We start from the raw sequence: 20,160 nt of genomic DNA, 5'->3' as shown, positions 1-20,160 counted from the left end.
GCGATACTTTTTCCATTTTAAACTAGGCTTCACTCTTCAACTTTTGAGTATGGAATAAAATAACCCAGCTGTACAACAGGAAGATCGTCGTGAAATTGTAAGTCGATTTCCTTCATTATTTCATGGTTTGGGAAAAGTCAAACAATGAAAGTAAGGTTACACATAAATGAGAATTTTCATCAAAGACACAGACGAGTTGCGTTTCTTGCAAGAAGCTGTTGAAAAGGAACTTCATTTTTTACTTATACGTGGCATCATTGAACTCTACAGTGGTCCGACACCACGGCTTTCTCCCATTGTAACAGTGCCTAAAAGAGACAGGGAAGGACCTGTACGCATAAGTGTTGACATGCGTCAGGCCAACAAGGCAACTGAGTGAGAGAAACCTCACAGTCCGCACATTGCTGATATAATAACTGAATTGAATGGCGCAGAGTTCTTCTCTCGACTCAACCTAAATAAATGATCTTACCAATTGGAACTTGAAGAAAAATCCAAATACGTTGCAACCTTTTCTACGCATATTGGTTTGTTTTGCTAAAAGCGATTGAGTTTTGGTATATCCTCTGCTGCAGAACTTTTCCAAGACGTCATTTGACTTATCATATAGCCTGTAGTAAATGCATTTAACCATAGTGATATATTGGTATTGTGGGGCTGCACAATAAGAGCATTACAAAACTCTCATGCAAATATGCCATTTGCTGAATGATGCAGCCTTAACTCTGAATGATGAAAAATGTGAATTCCACAAGAAAAGCTTTACTTTTTTCAGCCATGTCTTTTGTGATGGGATATGAAACCTGATCCATCTAGAGTACAAGCATTGTCTACTGCAAATCCCCCACAAGGCTTTTCTACCTTACGATTATTTCTTGGAACGGTCAATTACTGTTCTAGATACATGCAAGACTTTGAACCAGAACTAACCAAAAAGTATGTGCCTTTTCATTGGTCACATGAGTGTGAGAAGAATGAATGAATGAATTTAAGTTTATATACCGCTTAGCTACCCTGAGGCCTCCCAGCGCTTATGGACCGAGCGGCAGAGGAACAGCAATGTTAGAGCGATCCCTTGAAGAGATGGGTTTTCAGGAGCTTGCGGAAGGCCAACAGAGCATCCAGAAAATGAAGCAAGCCATTGAGAGCGCCATTGAAATGGCCAACTTTGATCCCGAACTCCATACAGAGGTTGTAGTTGATGCTAGCCCTGTAGGGTAAGCGGTACAAAAGAGGGTGGTGATGGACGGAGCATCTGAACCAATCAAACACTCACACCCAGTCAAAAGATCTGGGTTGAATCCATCACCGTTCTTTAGCCCACTCTGCCACCCCAGTTCAGATATGGCCATATGCAAATAAGTCTGACCCTGTGCCTTATTGGAACAGTCCAGCCCGAACTGCCAAGCCATGCCTTCCCTGGACCGGAAACAAGCTTCCTAGGACCGGTTTCTGGCATTCCCGCCGTCTTCAGCCAGGCTTTCTTGAATCCAGTGGCAAAGTGAGCAAGGGACTCACTTCTGAGCATACCCTGCCAAACTTATGGCGAACAAAGTGGTACAAAAGGGGGTGGTGATGGACGGAGCATCTGAACCAATCAAACACTCACACCCAGTCAAAAGATCTGGGTTGAATCCATCACCGTTCTTTAGCCCACTCTGCCACCCCAGTTCAGACATGGCCATATGCAAATCAGTCTGACCCTGTGCCTTATGGGAACAGTCCAGCCCGAACTGCCAAGCCATGCCTTCCCTGGACCGGAAACGAGCTTCCTAGGACCGGTTTCTGGCATTCCAGCCGTCTTCAGCCAGGCTTGCTTGAATCCAGTGGCAAAGTGAGCAAGGGACTCACGTCTGAGCATACCCTGCCAAACTTATGGCGAACAAAGCAGTACAAAAGGGGGTGGTGATGCACGGAGCATCTGAACCAATCAAACACTCACACCCAGTCAAAAGATCTGGGTTGAACCCTGTAGGGTTAGGCGCAATCCTTGAACAGCACAAGGGATCGCCAAATTCCCTGAGAAATATCGTGGTACATGCCAATAAGAGCCTACAACAAACTGAACTCGCATACTGGCACCCTGGGAAAGAAAGTTTGGCACTGGTTTGGGCTTGTGAATTATTTCCATGTGTTTGTGTATGGAAAGCCCCTCACATCAGTGGCTGATCACCAAGCATTATTGATGGTATTCGGCAATCCCACAGCAAAAATGTCTCCTAGATTTGAGTGTTGGGGTTTGAGGTCACAAGAATACAACTACACAATTCTTCATCGTCCAGGGAAAGATCAGAAACTGGCTGAGTATGCCCTGGTGTGAGAAGTTAGCCTGGCATATGATTTGCACCAGTTCTAGTGGGCACCTTGCACCAGTCTAATCGACCCTTATTGATGGTGGTTGTAAAGTCAACCTTATAGAAAGCTATCCTAGTGGTAGCGTGGACCAGCAGTCATCAGGCTAAGACTTCGTTGGCGATGTTAAGCAAGTTGTTTTACCAATTATAATCCCTTGAGTACCAAATGAAAGGACACCACACAAGGTATATATCAAATGTATATGTATTTATTCTAAACACAACCCCTCTGCACTCTTTATGAGGTCAGAGGTAAAAGCACAATACAAGTTACTTAATTAGCATACGATAAGTTGCACAGTATACGTTTTGCCCTAGGGGCCTCACAAACCATATACTAAAATAGTGGTATAAGAACCATGTCTGGAATAGAAAGTAGGCCTAGGGAATTGCTGGGGCTGCACTAAACAACCAAAGGTTAGGTAGTAGGAGGCCCACGGGAGACGCGTGCAGTGTCTAAACACAGACGCGAGTTACCATTGACTTTCCATGGGAAACGAAGAAGTTGCAAAGTTACTGTTTAAGGGCACTTCCGGATGGTCTACGACAAAACCCCTTTAGACTAGGACACTTCGAGAGTCAAGACCCACGGGAGCACCGGAGTACTCGTGTTACCTCACCCAAGGAAGCCGGGTGCATAGGTGCCTTTTGGTGTCGGGTTTCGTCGTCGTTTTCATTGGAGATCTGCAAAGAAGTGCTGCAGACGACCAGAGGAAAGGTGTCCGGGTGGATCCAAGGGTCGATTGAAGATCTGAAGAACCTGAAAGCAGAAGGGACAGAGTCTGGGTCACTAGCCAGTGACCAGGAAGGAACCAGGAAGGAACCAGGCGATGTTGCGTTGATCTCAGGTGAAGAGGTGAAGCTTGTCTCTGCAGCCACGAGGTCCAGAAGGTGTCGACGACGACCAGGAGCTGGATTCGAGCTCTCCCACGAAGGGTCTAGTTGACTGCGGTGTCGGTATCCGGATTGAACACAACAAGCCTTGGCAAACGCAATCCACGCAGGAGATGAAGATTGGCTTGGTGCAGACCAGCAAGGTCTGTGGCGCTTCTCCTTTGCAGTGAAGCTGGAGCAAGCCTGGGGCAACCAGGAAAGCAAGTTAGATTCAAGATGGAGTCCTTCGGGGGCTCACTAGCCAACGGACTAGGAACTCGTGGAGAATGCACAACTGTGAAATACCTCGGGAGTCGATGCAATTAACAAAATGCAGGATGTCCAGGAGTTCCGGTCCCACATCTCTCGTGTCCTCCACGGGTCTCAGCTTTGCTGGGGTCGCCGAGCAGCGTCAGAGATGTCTGGAAGTCCATGTCTGGAGTCGCAGAGTCTTCGAGTTTCAGCGGGAGACGGGGAGAGGTGTGGCGCCGCGGCCAGGGCGACTGACGCTGGAATCTGGGGACCACGGTTCGATCCCCGGCTCCGGCGGCAGGTTAGCCCAGCACCATGTGACTCTGGGCAATAGCTCGCTTAATCTTCCCGACGGCCCCCAGCGCCTAGAGACCCTTACGGGTGATTGTGCGCTTTACAAATGTGGACTTTACTTTACAATGCAGACCGGCAAGTTACTAGTGGTGCCTGTTTGCACAGGGTGGTCACTCCTTGACCACAAGGGAGATGTCTTCCATCTTCCAGTCGAAATGGAATGTCGAAGGTCCAGGATATGTCTTTCAAAGTTTCGTCCAGGGTAATCCAAAGTCCTAGGGACACAGCTATACTAAGTTTAGGGGTTGGACTACCTGGCAGGTCCCTCCTATGGGTGGACCTGGGAAGGGGGTGGTTACACCCCTTTCCCTTTGTCCAGTTTCGCGCCAGAGCAGAGCTAGAGTGCCCCAGCAACTGGTTTGAACCGGGCTATGCATGGAGCACCTTGTGTGCCCCAGGCAGTGTCTGGAAAAACATTCACTGAATGCACCCCTCCCTACCCCAATACACATCAGCCTATCTGGGGAGGTGCCATCACCTCCTTGGACAGGAAACCTATTGTCCAGGCCTCCCCTGCCGGAGTGTCATCCAGGAGTAGGAGGTCAAACTTGTGTCTGTAGCAGCAGCATCCATTTTGTGATGCTGAGGGTCTGTTTAACTTTAACCGGGTTTACCAGTAACTACATGTCTTCCTCCTCTAGAAGGGTGGAATGCTACCCCCGCCACCAGGACTGGTGGGGTGGTAGTATTCCAAAGTGTTTGACACCTTACACAACATGTTTTGATAAAGCCAAACCAAAGTTAGCATTAATCGTGAGGATTATAATGCACTTAAGAGTATATGTTAATGTTAATGTTAATGTTAAATGAACTTGTACCGCGCACAGCTGCCCCAGCCAAGGGGCGTCCCGGCGCTTGCTGTAAGAAGTGTGTCAGAAAGAGTGATAGTTCTGTCACAGTGAGGTCGTTGAACATTAGCAGAAAAGGTGGGTGTTTATCGCTTTCCTGAAAGGTAGAAGTTCTTCAATTTTTCGAATATGGATAGGGAGTCCATTCCAAAGTCTTGCGGCGAGGTGTCTAAATGACCTACCGCCCATTCTTTCCAGTTTGAAGCGGGGTACTACTGCCAGGTTCTGTCCTTCTGAACGCAGCATATGTCGGGGAACGTACGATGTGAGGAGGGAACTTAGCATGGGGGGAGAGGCAGTTTTAAGGATTTTGAACGCCAAACAAAGAGTTTTGTAATGGATCCTTTTTTCAACAGGAAGCCAATGAAGTTTCAAAAGGACAGTAGACACAGACTTGTAGCGTGGGATACCGGTTGGCGCTCTCGCTGCAGCGTTCTGAACTCGCTGGAGCCTCGCTTTCTCTGCTACGTTTGCCCCTAACAAGAGAGAGCTGGCGTAGTCTAGTCTTGACAGGATTTCTGACTGCACCACAATTTGGCGGGTTTGGTGGTCAAAGAACTTAAGGATGGGTCTAAGGTTGCGTAAGATACCAAAACAGGTAGCTGCTACCCTTTTGGTATGGAGAGTGAAAGACAGCTCGGTGTCCATCCAGACTCCCAAGTTTCTTACGTGGTCTCTACATTCGGGAGGTTGGTCGAGAATTTCTGGCCACCAATTGTTTCCCCAGGTCGTTGTTTCTTTTCCCACCAGTAACACTTCCGTTTTTCCAGCGTTCAGCTGGAGACAGTTTGTTGTCATCCAGCTGGTGATGTCAATAAGTGTCTGCTTAAAATGTTGTGCACTAAGGCCGTTTTCATTGTCCAGTGACACCACCAGCTGGGTATCATCGGCATATGTCACTAGTGAGAGACCATGTTTTCTAGCTATTTCTGCCAAGGGTTGGACATATACATTGAACAGGGTAGGGCTCAGAGCTGACCCTTGGGGCACACCCTGTTCAATGGGGTGTTCTTTAGACAAAAAAAGGAGGGGTAGAGACTCTAAAGGATCTGCCCGAAAGGAAAGCTTTGAACCATTTGAGGGCAAGCCCTGTTATTCCTATCCCCTCCAGCCTTGATAGCAAGATCTCATGTGACACCGTATCGAAGGCAGCACTGAGATCTAAAAGAATCAGTGCTGCCGTCCCCCCAGAGTCTAATATGGTACGGAGGTGTTCTGTCACACTAAGAAGAGCTGTTTCAGTGCTGTGGCCCGCGCGGAAGCCGTGTTGAGATCTATCCAGAATGACATTGGATATCAAGTAGTTGGTCAGAATGGAGTTGACGTGGGCTTCTGCGATTTTTGCCGGGCAGGGGAGGAGAGAAATGGGTCTGAAGCTTTCGGGTAGGGCAGGATCTAGTGTGGGTTTTTTGGTGATGGGAGTCACCCAGGCTTGCTTCCATTTAATGGGTATGTTGGCTGTCATGAAGGAAAGATTTATAATGTCTCTAAGAGGGCCTAAGACCGTCCAGTCAGAGTTTCTGAATAGTTCCGGTTTCAGGGGATCTGCAGGTGAGCCTGATTTGATTTTATTGCATAGTTTTAGGAAGTCGACTTGATTAAGTGCTGGAATTTCGGATAGGTTGGGCCCATTCAAGTCAGCTTGAGGAGCGAGGACAGTGTTTGTTGGGAAGGTACTATAGATTTTCTTAATTTTGTCGATAAAAAAAGACGCCATAGTGTCACAAAATGCAGAAGATATATTAGGGTTGTATGTCGCTTTCTTAGCACTGAGCTCTTTCAATATCCTGAAGATAGTTTGGGAGGCATTATCACTGTTCTTGATTTCCGTGGTGTAGTAATCCGTTCTAGTCCTGCAAATGTTACCATGATAGCTTTTTTGCATTTGAATATAGAGGGTTTTAAGTGAGGGATCATAGTCTCTCCTCCATTTTCGTTCCGCTTTTTTTAATTCCTTCTTTTGCAGGGAAAGTACTTCATTGAACCAGGGACTAGATTCATGTGTACGCGCTTTGATCCATTTAGCTGGTATCAGAGAATCTAAGGCCTTTTTGATCCACTCACAAAACTGTTGATAGTTTTGATCAAGGTGTTCGCTTAATTGGGGGGAATTCATAGTAAGGAGTGCATGGATGTCTTCAAGGCGAAGCTTCCTCCAGGGTCTTTTCAGGACTTGTTGAGTGGGTTTTGAGTTAGTGTCACTAGCAAAAGGGATCGTCATAATCACCAAACAGTGGTCGGTCCAAACCATCGGGATGGGGGGTTCAGCAGTCGCATTATTTAGATTGGAAAAAATGGGGTCTAAGAGATGCCCACCGCTATGTGTTGAGCCACTCACTAACTGTCGGAGTTGAAAAGCATCTAAATCAGCTAGCAAGGTATTGATCTTGGTATCAGAGGTAAGATCAAAATGAATGTTTAAGTCACCTATAATGGTGAAGTTGGCAGTGTCGGTGATCAAAGAGCATAAATGCTCCAGGAGCGAAGTAGTGAAATTCGTGCTTGCTCCCGGGGGTCTATATATCAGAAGACCTATCAGACTAAGTTGAGAGTTTATCTTAATTGTGAATAGTGCACATTCACTCTCCTTAATTTCTAGTTTCGATATGTGGCAAGTAAAGTCCGATTTAGCCATGATTGCTATACCCCCTCCCCTGGTGTATCTATTCAGCGTATGTGTAGTATATCTTAAGAGGGTGGCTAGATTGATAACAGAGTTCATGTCGTCTTGCAGCCACGTTTCTGTCAAAAACAAGATGTCTAAAGAATAGTTAGAAAGTAGCTCGTAAATTTCCGAGCAATGTTTTTGCATGGATCTTACATTTAACTGGCCTATTCTGATTTGTTGGGGCGAAACTTTATTCAAGGATGGTGGTCTTGAAGGACACGGGTATGGTATGGCTATATCATAGAACAGCTAGAAGGAGATGGTTCCGAAAGCTCCAGAGGGACTCAGCTCATGCTATGGTACCCTCTCACATATAACCACGCACTCTGCCTCCAGGATTGATAAGGCCTGCCATAGGAGTGACTTATAGGTTCATATGTGTCTATATATAAGGTAGGTATACTATATCTAAGTAAGGGGTGATTACACCACCTTACCCAGGCTGTGTGAACAGACCTGCGGTGTCAGTTTGGAGCAACAGCCAGGGGTGGCATAATACATGCTGCAGCCCCTGGTAGGCCTTGGATGCACCTATGCCATAGTGTACCTATGGTACACCATACAGCGGCTCATAAAGGTGACCCAATACCCAATCTGGTATGACAACGACCCGCCTTTTAATAGTCGAGAATTCACAAACGTTCTAAATCACCTCAATATAAAGCATCAAAAAAGCACTCCCCTTTGACCCGAGGCCAATGGTCTGGTAGAACACCTCATAAATACTCTAAAGAAAGCTGTTCAGCATTCTGCATTGGGAAAGCTCGACCTCGAAGGTGTTTTGAACACTATTCTTTGAGTTTAACGTTTGACCCCCTCACTCAACCACAGAGGAAACCCCTGCAACTGTCATGTTTGGAAGAACCATGACAACCAAGCTTTCCCAATGGAAGGGGCTGGGTGTGACGGGATACATCTGCATTCATCTGCACGCTGATAGTCTTCTCTGGCTGGGAGAGAGGTGATTCACACTTACATTTGAATAGGTTGTGTCCTGCCCGCACTCAAAAGGCTGAATTACCCCCTACTGATCGTCTGGAGCCAGGACTGGGCTGCAAGGGATTGTTGCACACTTCTGAGGGTTCATTTGAAGTCACCCGTTCATGAAAGACATTTTTGAGTATATGTACTGGAGCTCTGATCCCATGTTTTTAGACGCTGCTTGGGACTTGAGGCCAGACACTGTTGGCTCAACAAACTGTTCATTGCCATGAGAACTGCTCTGCAGCCAGGAGCTGTAATGGTTCTCAGGCAGGTTCCACAGGAGCGCCAAGGATCCGATGAATATTCCACAGCCTTCCCCTACGGCCTTCCGACTCTATCAAGCACTAGAGTACCGAGAGGCTCGCCAGGGGAAAACAGGGAGACAAAACAAGGAAAGGCGGGGAAAAAATATTCTTCTTGGTATGACGACTTCTGTGTGGTTGTACATGCACCTGGCCTGGACCTCTGATGGTTGTAGGGGCTAAAACCAAAACAGGAATTACTAACCCTCAGAAACATGCACAAAAGAACAGTAGGCACATCTATAGGTTATGTGTACTACATACCAAGAGTAAATAAACTTTGCTGGCATATAACTGTGTATGGGGGACAGGAGTTAGGTTGAGCTAAGGTGGAGGAACAAACAAGAAACACAATAATGAGTACTCGAGGAATACTGTGCACTTGTCTACACTGTTCAGGATTATAGTAGTCTTACTTGGTCATATGTAGAAGACTCTTAAACCAACATCTGTATTGCAGTAGAGCCCACCCGAACCAGACGGTAACATTCACGTAGAATTAACTGGCTGAGATGTAAAACAAACATACATTAATACAAGTATGACTTCATAGAGAATAACATAGAAATAGCGCACTGCGCTGTTACCGTGATTCTGGGAGTAGTGTAGATGAATCATTCACGAGTCCACGCAAGTGCAGAACCCACACACAGCAAGTATGGCCAGGAATGCAGGAAGTGAGGGAAGATGATAAGTACCAAGAAGGAAACAAACTGCGGGTAAGGGAATCACCGGATGGCGGAGACTAAGCCCGGCCGCCGGGTGAGGGAAGGACACAAACACGGCTAAATACCTAAAGGGTCCCCTGCTGGTCAGCGGGGGAAAAGCCCGGCTGAATTGCGGAGCAGTGAATAGGGAAATGACGGGGGAGAAAACAGCCCGGCCAGACGACGGAGTAACAAACCCGGCCGTCGGGCGGAGCCAAGGAAAAAGGAGGAGAGGTCAGTGATTGCCCGGCCAGACGACGGAGCACAAGCCCGGCCGACGGGCAGAGCAGCACACCAAGGGGAACACTGACACTCTGCCCGGCCGGACGGCGGAGTCAAACCCGGCCGTCGGGCGGAGCAGTCTATAAACAAACGGGGCTCAAGAACTAGTTCCAGAGCTTGGAACTATAGCAGGAACAAGAAGATAACCTCAAACGCAGAGGAACGGAGGAGAGCTTGATCCTCCACTAAGGAAATCCGGAAATCAGGCAACAGGAAACCAGGACAGGAAACGCTGTAACGGGGGCTTGACGCAAGGACGTAAAGCGTCGCTCCCAGGGCTCTAACAGCTTATGAAGGGGTTTCTTAAAGGGACCGCCCGTTTGCGGACCTCGAGGCATGACAGGAGCAACCACCATTTTGACTAACTTCCTTGTTGTGTTGACCTACTGCTGCTGGGCTGCAGGAGGGACTGCCAATTTGCAACCTAACTGTATGTGCTGCTTGCTGCCTGCCACCTCCTTTTGTGCCCCTAAGTGCTCTCCAAGGGTTTGTTTGCTTGCCCCCTGTTCTTTCGAGGTCTCAGAGCCATCAAAGACCATGTTGCCTCTTTTCTCCAAGACTTCTGCTGGGTGAGCCCATTTTAGAAGGGCTAGCATGTCGCCAGTGCTCCCTTCTGCACCAAGGTAAATCTTTGTGCATTACAGTACAGTGCACCAAGGGCCTACAGTGCAGCGCTCTGACCAGGTGAGTGCCTTTGTGCATTCTAGGGATGTGCTCCATATTTTGCAAACCAGCACGTGGTGAGCTTTTTTTCTCCAGTGAGAACAGCGTTGTTTCGCCTGGAGGCGTTACCAGAGAAACAAACACGTCCTTGAGCCAGCGTGCTCACTGCAGCTGCATTGTATTGTGAACCTCACCCCCCGAGTCTGGCAAGATATCGCCACCGTCAGATGCCACCAAGAACAAACTAGTGCGGCACCTCTGGCCATGAGACTCGAGGAACACCCCCCTGAAGACTTGTACTGCTCTGAGGTGGTACAGTGCAGCGTCTAAGGCAGCAGAGCTACAGGAGCTGCACAAAGGCTTCAAGGCAGGCGTTTCAACAACACGTTGTTCTGTAACATGTGGCGGGCCAGCATTCTGAGGCTCATTCCAGCCAGCCTCGCCCTGTGGTTTTAACGCATATACTGCACGAAGCTCTCAATGTCTGGTCCCACTCCCGAGACATGACAACATTGTTAGCAAGTTACAGATGCCCTGAGGACACGGACCCTGCACCCACAAAGGTACTGTGAGGCCCAGAAGAGTGGTAAAGCCGCACTGCTCCCCTTCACGGGTGGCTTGGTTTCCCTTGGGCAAAGAGACGCAATTCAAGCGGCCCCGGCGGGTTCCAAATTCACAAGAGCGTGAGGGGCATTTCTTGTTCAGCATTGTCTCTGCTCTGGAGATGACCTCAAGAATGGTGCAGGGCTGTCCATAGAGGAGAACTGCTGGAAGACTCAAGCTCAATTACTGTTTAGCGTTTATTAGGTGCTCCTGCGCCCTACGTTTGGTTTCGAAATGCAATCACTTCAACCACGTTCACTACAGTTACCGTATGAAGTGTAATCGGAGTGCAGGTGCGCAGTGACCTATGTTTTCTCAGTAGTTTGTGTTTTTGTCTGTCAAACCTGCATTATTTGCACTAGCGGTGTGATTTAAGTCATTTTGGTCTTGATTGATGTGCAATATAGAATCTATTTTTACATAATCCTGCTTGGGTTCCCTTTTGTGGTTAACTCACTGTGTTGCTGCGCGAGTGTGTTATACAAATGCTTTGCGCATTGCCTCTATAAACTATCCTGACTGCTCTGCGCCAAGCTACCAGAGGGTGAGCGCAGATTATCTCAGGTGTGTATCTGGCTTACCCTGACTGGAGTGGTGGATTCTGCCTGGCTAAGGTGCCTACCCTAGCCAACCAGAAACCCCATGTCCAACAGTGGTTCTTGTGAATCACTTGATTTCCCAGCATGCTCCTGCTACAGGACTAAGTCACCGCACTTTGTGTAGGAGGACTAGCCACCATTTGTGTCTCAAATGGAAGTGTGACTCTTTTTCCTAGAACATATATTTTTTTCCCTGAATTGTAACTGTTCACTTCTCCATATTATAACAATGCAGCTTTTTCAAGAAGTATTTTCTTCATGTAATTTTCAATGTTTTTTCTATTTTGCAGCACAACAATCACATGTAGAAAGTATGAATGGGAAAGAAAGCCATAAAGGTTCCGGAGGCGAGATGAATTTTACTCAAAATATCTACTTTAAAAAACGGCATAGAATGCACATGAGGGAGAGACGCTTTGCTTGTAATGTGTGTGACAAAGGATTTATCAGTAAGACACTTCTTGTGAAGCACAAAAAAGGACACACCAGCCTCAGGCCATATCCCTGCGAAACGTGTAAAAAGTGTTTCACTCAAAAGGCAACTTTTTTACAGCATCAAAGAACACACACTGGAGAGTGGCCTAATCACTGCACAGTGTGTTCCAAGCGCTTTGCTTATAAGAAAGGCCTTGAACGGCATCAAAGCATACACACAGGAGAGAGGCCTCATCAAAGTGTACATACAGGAGAGAGGCCTCATCAAATCATACACACAGGAGAGAGGCCTCATCAAAGCGTACACACAAGAGAGAGGCCTCATCAAAGCGTACACACTGGAGAGAGGCCTTATCACTGTACTGTATGTGCAAAGAGCTTCACTCGAAAGAAAATTCTTCTTCAGCATCAACGCATACACACAGGAGAAAAGCCTTATTGCTGCACCATGTGTGAGAAGAGCTTCAATAAAAAGGCAAATCTACTTCGGCACCAAATAAAACACACAGGGGAGAAACCTTATCATTGCAATGTGTGTTCAAAGTTCTTTTCTCAGAAGGCAAACCTTGTTCGGCATCAAAGAACACACACCAGAGAGGCCTTATCACTGCACTGTGTGTTCAAAGCGCTTTTCTCGTAAGGCGACCCTTGTGCTGCATCAAAGAACACACACAGGAGAGAAGCCGTATCACTGCACTCTGTCTTCCAATCGCTTTGCTTATAAGGGAGGCCTTGTACATCACTAAAGAACACACAGTGAAGAGAGGCCTTATCACTGCTCTGTATGTGCCAAGAGCTTCACTCGAAAGAAAATCCTTCAGGAGCATCAACACATACACACAGGAGAAAAGCCTTTTTGCTGCACTGTGTGCAAGAAGAGCTTCAATCAAAAGGCAAATCTTCGAACGCACCAACTAATACACACCGGAGAGAGACCTTATCACTGCACTGTGTGTTCAAAGCGCTTTTCCCAGAACGGAGGCCTTGTACGGCATCAAAGCGTACACATATGAGAGAAGCCTTTTCACTGCACTGTGTGCGAGAAGAGCTTAAATCAAAAGTCAAGTCTTGTAACACCAAACACACAGGAGAGAAACATTATCACTGCAAAGTGTCTTCCAAGCGCTTTTCTCAGAAAGAAAGGCCATGTACGGCATCAAAGTGTACACACAGGAAAGAGGCCTTATCACGGCACTGTGTGTGAGAAGAGCTTTACTGGTAAGGCACATCTTCTACGGCTCTGAAGGTTACACTCCAGTGAGAAGCCCTCATCGCTGCACTGAGTGAGAGAAGAGCTTTATTCGAAAGGCACATATGCAACGGCACCAAATAATGCACACTAAACTGAACACTATCACTGCCCAGTTTATGGCAGGAACCTCACTCAAATTGAACGTTTCTACAACACCAATTAATACAAACAAGATAGATTCATTTTCACTGTAACAATGTTATGTCCTGCTTACCCCAAAGTAAGTTTTACTGGAATGTTGTAACTTAGTGAAAGCTTATAGTAAAAAATGCCTAATGGCCCGTGTTCCCTGTAGGGTACGTGCATTTAGTGTAATAACCCTGAGTGCGCACGCTCCGTTGCGAAGCGCATACACTTCACACATCACTGAGGCACCATTTGTGAAGGAGTACAGAGAGCAGATCTTGGACCTAGCAACATACCACTGTTGAAGAGGGGAGAACGTTGCAGCGTGCCTCTTAAATGGCAGTGTATCGGGTTGCCGAGGGTCACAAGTTGTGCATCATCTTTCTTCGCATGCCTTTTGCTGCACTAGTTTCGGAGAGAGAGGCTGCAGGGCTTTACAGGCAGCTGTGGCTCTCTGGGCGTGATCCGTGCCTTGCAGACTAATTTAATTTAAAAGGCCATGCTCTAATTAGCATTGTTCAGTATTTAAGGGCAAGATGTACAGCATACTGATGTTTAAGTCCCAGCTAAAAGTGTTCAAAGGCAAGCACTCAGTGCATAATGGTATGCCTGTGCTAAACTTATTTAGAGAAGTAATTTCTGACCCTGCCACAAGCATGCCAAGTCATATGTGCCCCCAGTGAGGCAGCATCATTAAGATGAGTCATTTTCCCGGCCTAGACCTGGGCTCTGTAATTGCAGCTCTGGTCACCTGTGAAGCGTGATTGCGAGCAGCCGTACAAGAATGTAAGGAGATATGATTGGTAACCAATCACATCCTTGTGTTATTTCTTTATAAATGTTCTGAGTCTTTCTCACTGCTAGTTGATTCTATTGTACCAACCGAATATAGGATTCATTTACTACCTCGCTCACGCCATTACATGAGGGCACAGCCGCAACGCTATCACACCGTCTTACAAAACACACACTAAACTACTACTTACACGTCACAACAACTTTTAGCTCACAGCTTGGGCTCTCAGCACAGCCCCCTATTCACAGATGCCAAAGTCCCTACTCGCCTCTCGGAACAGACTTGCTTCCGTCTTCAGCCCAGGTGCTGCTCGCTCTTTGTGGTGTGTGATTACCGTTGGAGCTGCAGAAAGAAACGTGGGCTCTTTTCCCTTCCCATCATACCTTTTCCCACATATGTTTAAGAGTTAGTAGTTGAACTTTGTTTATTGCAGATGTATGTAGACCTCTTTTCCTCAATAAATCCTGCTGTATCTTTCATTAGAATGGGTTTGAGTCAGCATTGTGTGCATTTAAGATCCCCTCCTATAGGGCTCACATTTATTTTTGTGTCGCTCTGTAAGCTCTACAGCGCTCAGGCTTCGGTAGTGAAGAGTGCTGCCGCAACCAACTACAAAGCAGCGAACCCACTGAGCAGCCCCTTATCTATGAGTGCCGCCAGGTATAACTTGATTTACCTCTTGTAAGGAGTAAGTACTGTGTCCAGACTGATTTTTTAAATGTCTTTTTTCATCCCAGTTCTGTTGCTTTCCTCATTTGAAGAATGCAAAATAAAACAAGACTTAGGGCAGGATGTACTAGCATCAGGAATACTGATTTCCTATTTGCGATTCTCTGAGTCGCAATTTGGAAATTGGAATTCCTAATGTAGGAAACTCGTTTGAGGTTCATTAGCGATTGCTAGCGAGATTCAAATAGACCTACCTCATGCATATTAGTGAGGTAGGTCGCAATTTGAGACCCATTAGGAATCACAACCATCACAGAGATGGCAGCCTGCTGAGGTCAGCAGACCACAATGTCTATCATTGGTTTTAAATAAAGCAGTCTGTTTTTTTTTTAATACAGCCCGTTTTCCTTAAAGGATAATGGGATGCATTTAAAAAGGAAAAAAAATAAGCTTTTTCGTTTAATTTTTTTAAAGTAGCCAGTGGGGTCCGTGGGACAGCCGCATGCTCTTATAAATATTTGTTTTCCATCTCAAAGGACCCGTACCTATTTGCAAATGGGTTACCACCTACTTCAGGGAGTCAGTAAAAATTGACCTTAATTCGGTCCCAAAACTTTCATACAGCCCATTCAGATACAGTAATTGGAAGAAATGCCGTAAACCCTCCCCTTTTAAATACCAAATCGCAAACGCAAATTGCGAGTAGGTAGCGTGTTACCGAATCACAATTTGTATTTGGTACATTTGTAAAAGCATTTTTGAGGTTGGACGTTTCTGATTTTAAAAATGCTTTGTACAAGTGGCCCCTAATGATTTACTCCCCCAGCAGGAGAACTAGCCAATAGGGCACTAAACTAATGGTGCAGCGCCAGCTTTGCACATGTGCAGCAACAGTGGTGGCATGAGCACTGGCACAGGTTTTTTTTTTTTAAACAAATTCATCACTGAAAGCATTCATTTATTTGTGCTCCTCATGATTGAAGATATCTCTTGCAGCCTTAGGCTTGGAGATAATATTTTGTTTGAAGTCCATGTTTGTGTTTTACCAGCGGACGGCAGATGCTCCTGCTGTTCTTGCTCCATTCATCACACACTCCTGCTGGTGCTTGCTGACTCTTTATGCTTCTGTGCACTTTACCATTGGTGCAGCAGGTGCAGTGGCACGGGTTCCAGGGCTTTGAGGGGCCTATTGAATCTTGTAAATTACTGTATATTAGCAGCCCAACAACAGTCAAATTGGTGATTTTCTTTGCTTGCACCTGAGCTCATGGCATCCTCGTCTTTCCAAAAATATGCATAAACCAGAGCTGGGGGTCACTGCTAGCACTGATGGAGGGCTGTACTTTTTGGAAGGAGAGTCCATCTCTCAGGACCATGATCAGATAAAATGATCATTATTACGAGTCACTGCAGTGCCGAGGCCTGAGCGGCAGGAACCCTTCGTCTACCTCTTCTTAGTTCATGCAGGACTTCATTCTACCTAAAGTAAGGTTCCAGTATGTTTCATTTAACAACACAGTTTGCTTCCTAAATTTAACGGCAAAGTTAGATTTTAGTGGATGAACAGTACATAGGATTATACCTGCAAGCGTTTTGGAAATACAAAACAGACACACACACACATCAACCCTTTTAAGAATATCCACGCCTTATGTCCATTATACTGCACTCCAAGTGTTGAATAGGATTCCCCATCATAGGGAGGGGACTCCTTCACAAAAGAAGGGTCGAGGACGTGTTGCATCTTAAAAGGCTTCAAGCCTGTGCTCTGCGTGCTGCAGATGTCCGCAGTGGATGCGTTAACCATCTGCGCTACTTTACATGCTTACTAAGACACAGGAACAATGCTGTATGTGTGTCAATTGTAACTGAGGATCAACAAACGTTTTTATTTAGAGGATCGCCTAAACCTTTTTGTTTAATAGCTACAAGCACTTGCTTTCTTTAGCACTTTGTATTTCATGTTCACTGTGCTGCGGCTCACCACTACCAGTCCACCTAAAACACATTATTTCATCCTGCTTTACCTAAGAGGATTTGTGTTTCCAAATGTTGTGTAGTAGTTTAGTATGCAACCCAAGGCACTTGTGCAGTGTATACTGTAAACTGTGCTGCATCCAGGTGTGTTATTGAGTAGAAATTGTTGGTGTGTGATTATGATGGGATGTGATTGGCTGCTCTGGATTTGAAGTAAAAATAGAAGGGTCCCAAGTATGCATGCAGCGCTTAGGTTTGCCTTTCTAACATCTGTATACAAAATTATTGGTACATCACACACTAAGCATAGGTATCACTAGTACAGATCATTCTATTCATACACTCAAATATTTTCAGAAGTTTCCCAAATTACAGAATTATACCAAGTCACCATATATAAGACCGTCACAAAGTTTTGCACGATACAAGTTTATTATATCCACAGTAATAAATCAACATTTAATATTATAATCAGTTTAAAAATCTCAACAAGAGTATATAAAAATCAGTCTCTGTTATGATTCGTCTGGCACTTTACTAGCTTTCACCCTCATTCACTTAAAAAGCATTTACCATTATCTCAGTTCATACGACAGAAAAGGATTACATCTGATCCCATGAATCTTGCCACCACGTTCGAAAAACAGATCCAAAAGTACCTAATACGAGGATATCCCAAAAATTTGCTAGAAGAATCTAAGAACAAAGTATTAACCATGAATAGAGAAACATTGCTACATCCTAAAGAAAAGCCTGACACTAAACTCACAGTATGTGTTTTGAAACATTCTACGCAATCAGCAAAAATTGCGAATATCATGAGACAACACTGGCATTTGGTCACGGATGAACCAGATCTACATTCATTATTTTCCAAAGAGATCACTTTTGCATATCATCGGTCAAAGAACATGCAAGAATTACTTAAAAAACGAACACCTGAGGCTCCTGAAGTAACTCATAAAGGGATGCAGAGATGTGAAAATTGCATGCATTGCAACAACGTGATAGTGGGAAGAATGTTCACACATCCTATGACAGGCAAAAAGATTCCTTTATTACATTCAAGTACTTGTGATACCAAAGGAGTGATCTATGGCATTAAATGCCCTTGCGGCAAATTATACATTGGTCAAACAGAGCGCAAGATTAAAATAAGAATTACGGAACATAAAAGCAATATCCGTTTGAAAAATGTCAAGTCAACAGTAGCAACTCATTGGGTTGAAACAGGTCACAATATAGCTCAATTACGGTTCACCATACTAGAGGTGATCAAACCCAGATCTGATCAGGACACTCATAAACAAAGACTAAGATCAGAATACTTCTGGATTCATAAATTGGGAAGCCTACATCCACAGGGACTGAATGACAGGATAGAGCTATCCTGCTTTTTATGAACAGTTAAAAAAGCTTTATTAAATCCCTGTTTATAACACACTGAAGAGAGTACTATGATCCCATTCCAAGATGGCTGCCACATTTCTCAAATGTTGAATCTTGTTTACACTGTTTAAACACATATATTTTTTTTTATTTCTTTTTGGTTTTTATTTTTTCATATGCACATAGTATACATTGTACTCTTGATTTTTTGTTTAAATTGTTTAACAATAATAAGTTTAGAATAATATCATGTAAATAGGAGGTTACACAAAAACAGAAGTTTTTGATTTAGCCGGGATGTTAAATCACATTTTATTGTGGTTTTAATTAGTATTCGCAGTTGATCATGTACAAAATCGAGTAGCGATCATGTGATCGCGACAGGAACCAATCACGGAGGCTTTAACCAGTAAAATTAGACTTGGATGTGTGACACGCATAACGATTGGTTGAGCGGAAATGGCGCGTAACTCTTGGCATTTAACTGTGAGTAAGAACGAAACGTTTGTCCTAATCGCGGTAAACTTGCTTTTGGTTATATCAATGCGAATAAGAATGAGACGTTTGTTTTAGTCATGGCAAACTTAAATTGACGTGTAGAACATATAATTTGATCGTTTTTTACTGTTTAGTTCAAATGTTTGGGAAGTTTGCTGATAATACACAATAGAAGTGGGATGCACTCGAACATCATGATAAATGTGGTATATTGCTCTCGATTTGATATTTTTGCTGATATGAATAGACTGAACAGTTATATACTGATTACTGTGAATGCTTGTTGTAATCGCTGTAATGCTCATACAATTCCTTGTTTCCCTCACAGACCCCCGAGGAAGGGTCAACCTCGACCCGAAATGCATTGGGTAGAAGTTAAATGTTAGAACTTTTAATTGTCATAAATGAATGGAGTAATTCAATTGACTTTGAAAAACGACGAAAATAAAAAGAAATGATGTGAAATTTCCAACAAAGAGTGAATACGTTTTTTCACATAAAAAATACAAGAATGAGTATGAGACCATCAGGGTCAGGATAACACTGTGCACAACTCCACCTGCAAGTGGAATCTCCACTTTCTCCATTTTTAACTTATATAAAAATCAGTATCACTGTACTGTAAATATATTCCACAAATAAAGGTTAAAAAAGAAGAAACATTATGTCGACGCAGCGTTTCGGTTTTTGAAGTTAAAAACACCTTCTTCAGGACAGTTTCTAAATCAATAAAAACACATAATTATTATCAGTTACAAGACAAGGTGACAGTCACGATGATTTTTATAATATGGTGCTTTAAATTTGTCGACATTCAGCTTTTCACACTCTCAGTTTCCCTATGCTTTAGCGAAATTCTACACATTGTAATGATTAAACACGTGAATCTAGTGGTTGGCTTATGCTCTTTTCATACATAGTGCGAGGAGGATTTGACAAAAAGTATGTCTTTACATCTAAGTCTTATGCTAGCTTTATAGCTCAGACAATTTTTTATTAAACAGGATAAAGCTAGCAGCACATTGTTATAACATTTCTATTTCTTTAGTCAAGTCAAAGTGATATCTACCATACTGCATACCTTTAGTTTAGCAGCACACTGGGGACATTTCCATTTTCCCACGTACATGTAGTTCAAAAGCTCTATTTACCACCTTTCTCAATATGGGTATTATTTTAGAGCTTATACCTAGACGTAAATAATCCCAATTAGTATTATCATCATAAAGGGATTACATTACGCTGGGTTGTTTGGGGAAGCTTAATATATTACCTTGCTTCTTGAAGGCAGTTCCCTTTGCTAACTACAGCGGAGCCACCGTTTACGGTTATAAATGCTTTTTATAGGAGCTGAAACACATAAAACTTTGTATTAATACTCGGTGTTTACTAGTTGGATTATGTAGAGTGTACCCTGGTGATCTGGTAGACCTACTCACCTGATTTAGTATACAGGTGTGGATAATCCCGTGTAAAGGTCTGTTAAGATCCTCCTTTTGCTTGGGTTACCATTCACGGGGATAGCCTCC

The 20,160-nt window shown here is 44.5% G+C and overlaps 1 protein-coding gene across 4 annotated transcripts in view; it reads left to right on the top strand.

Annotated features, from left to right (window-relative positions):
- Nucleotides 1–19,101, top strand: part of LOC144828825 (uncharacterized) — a 41,056-nt gene extending 21,955 nt beyond the window's left edge. For 2 of the 4 annotated variants that reach the window (XM_078687377.1, XM_078687461.1), the window contains one exon: nt 11,780–13,395. In XM_078687377.1, coding sequence (XP_078543503.1) covers nt 11,780–12,564 — 785 coding nt within the window. In that variant the 3' untranslated portion in view covers nt 12,565–13,395. Of the gene's footprint in view, nt 1–11,779 lie in introns of all 4 variants that reach the window. The other 2 variants (XM_078687551.1, XM_078687635.1) reach the window with 2 other exon arrangements.
- The last annotated feature ends 1,059 nt before the right edge of the window (nt 19,102–20,160 follow it).

The sequence above is a fragment of the Lissotriton helveticus genome, chromosome 1_1 (assembly GCF_964261635.1).
Source record: "Lissotriton helveticus chromosome 1_1, aLisHel1.1, whole genome shotgun sequence".
In the NCBI taxonomy this organism is placed as follows: Eukaryota; Metazoa; Chordata; class Amphibia; order Caudata; family Salamandridae; genus Lissotriton; species Lissotriton helveticus.
The sequence above is the reverse complement of the archived record's forward strand: the minus strand, read 5'-3'. Positions and strand labels throughout refer to the sequence as shown.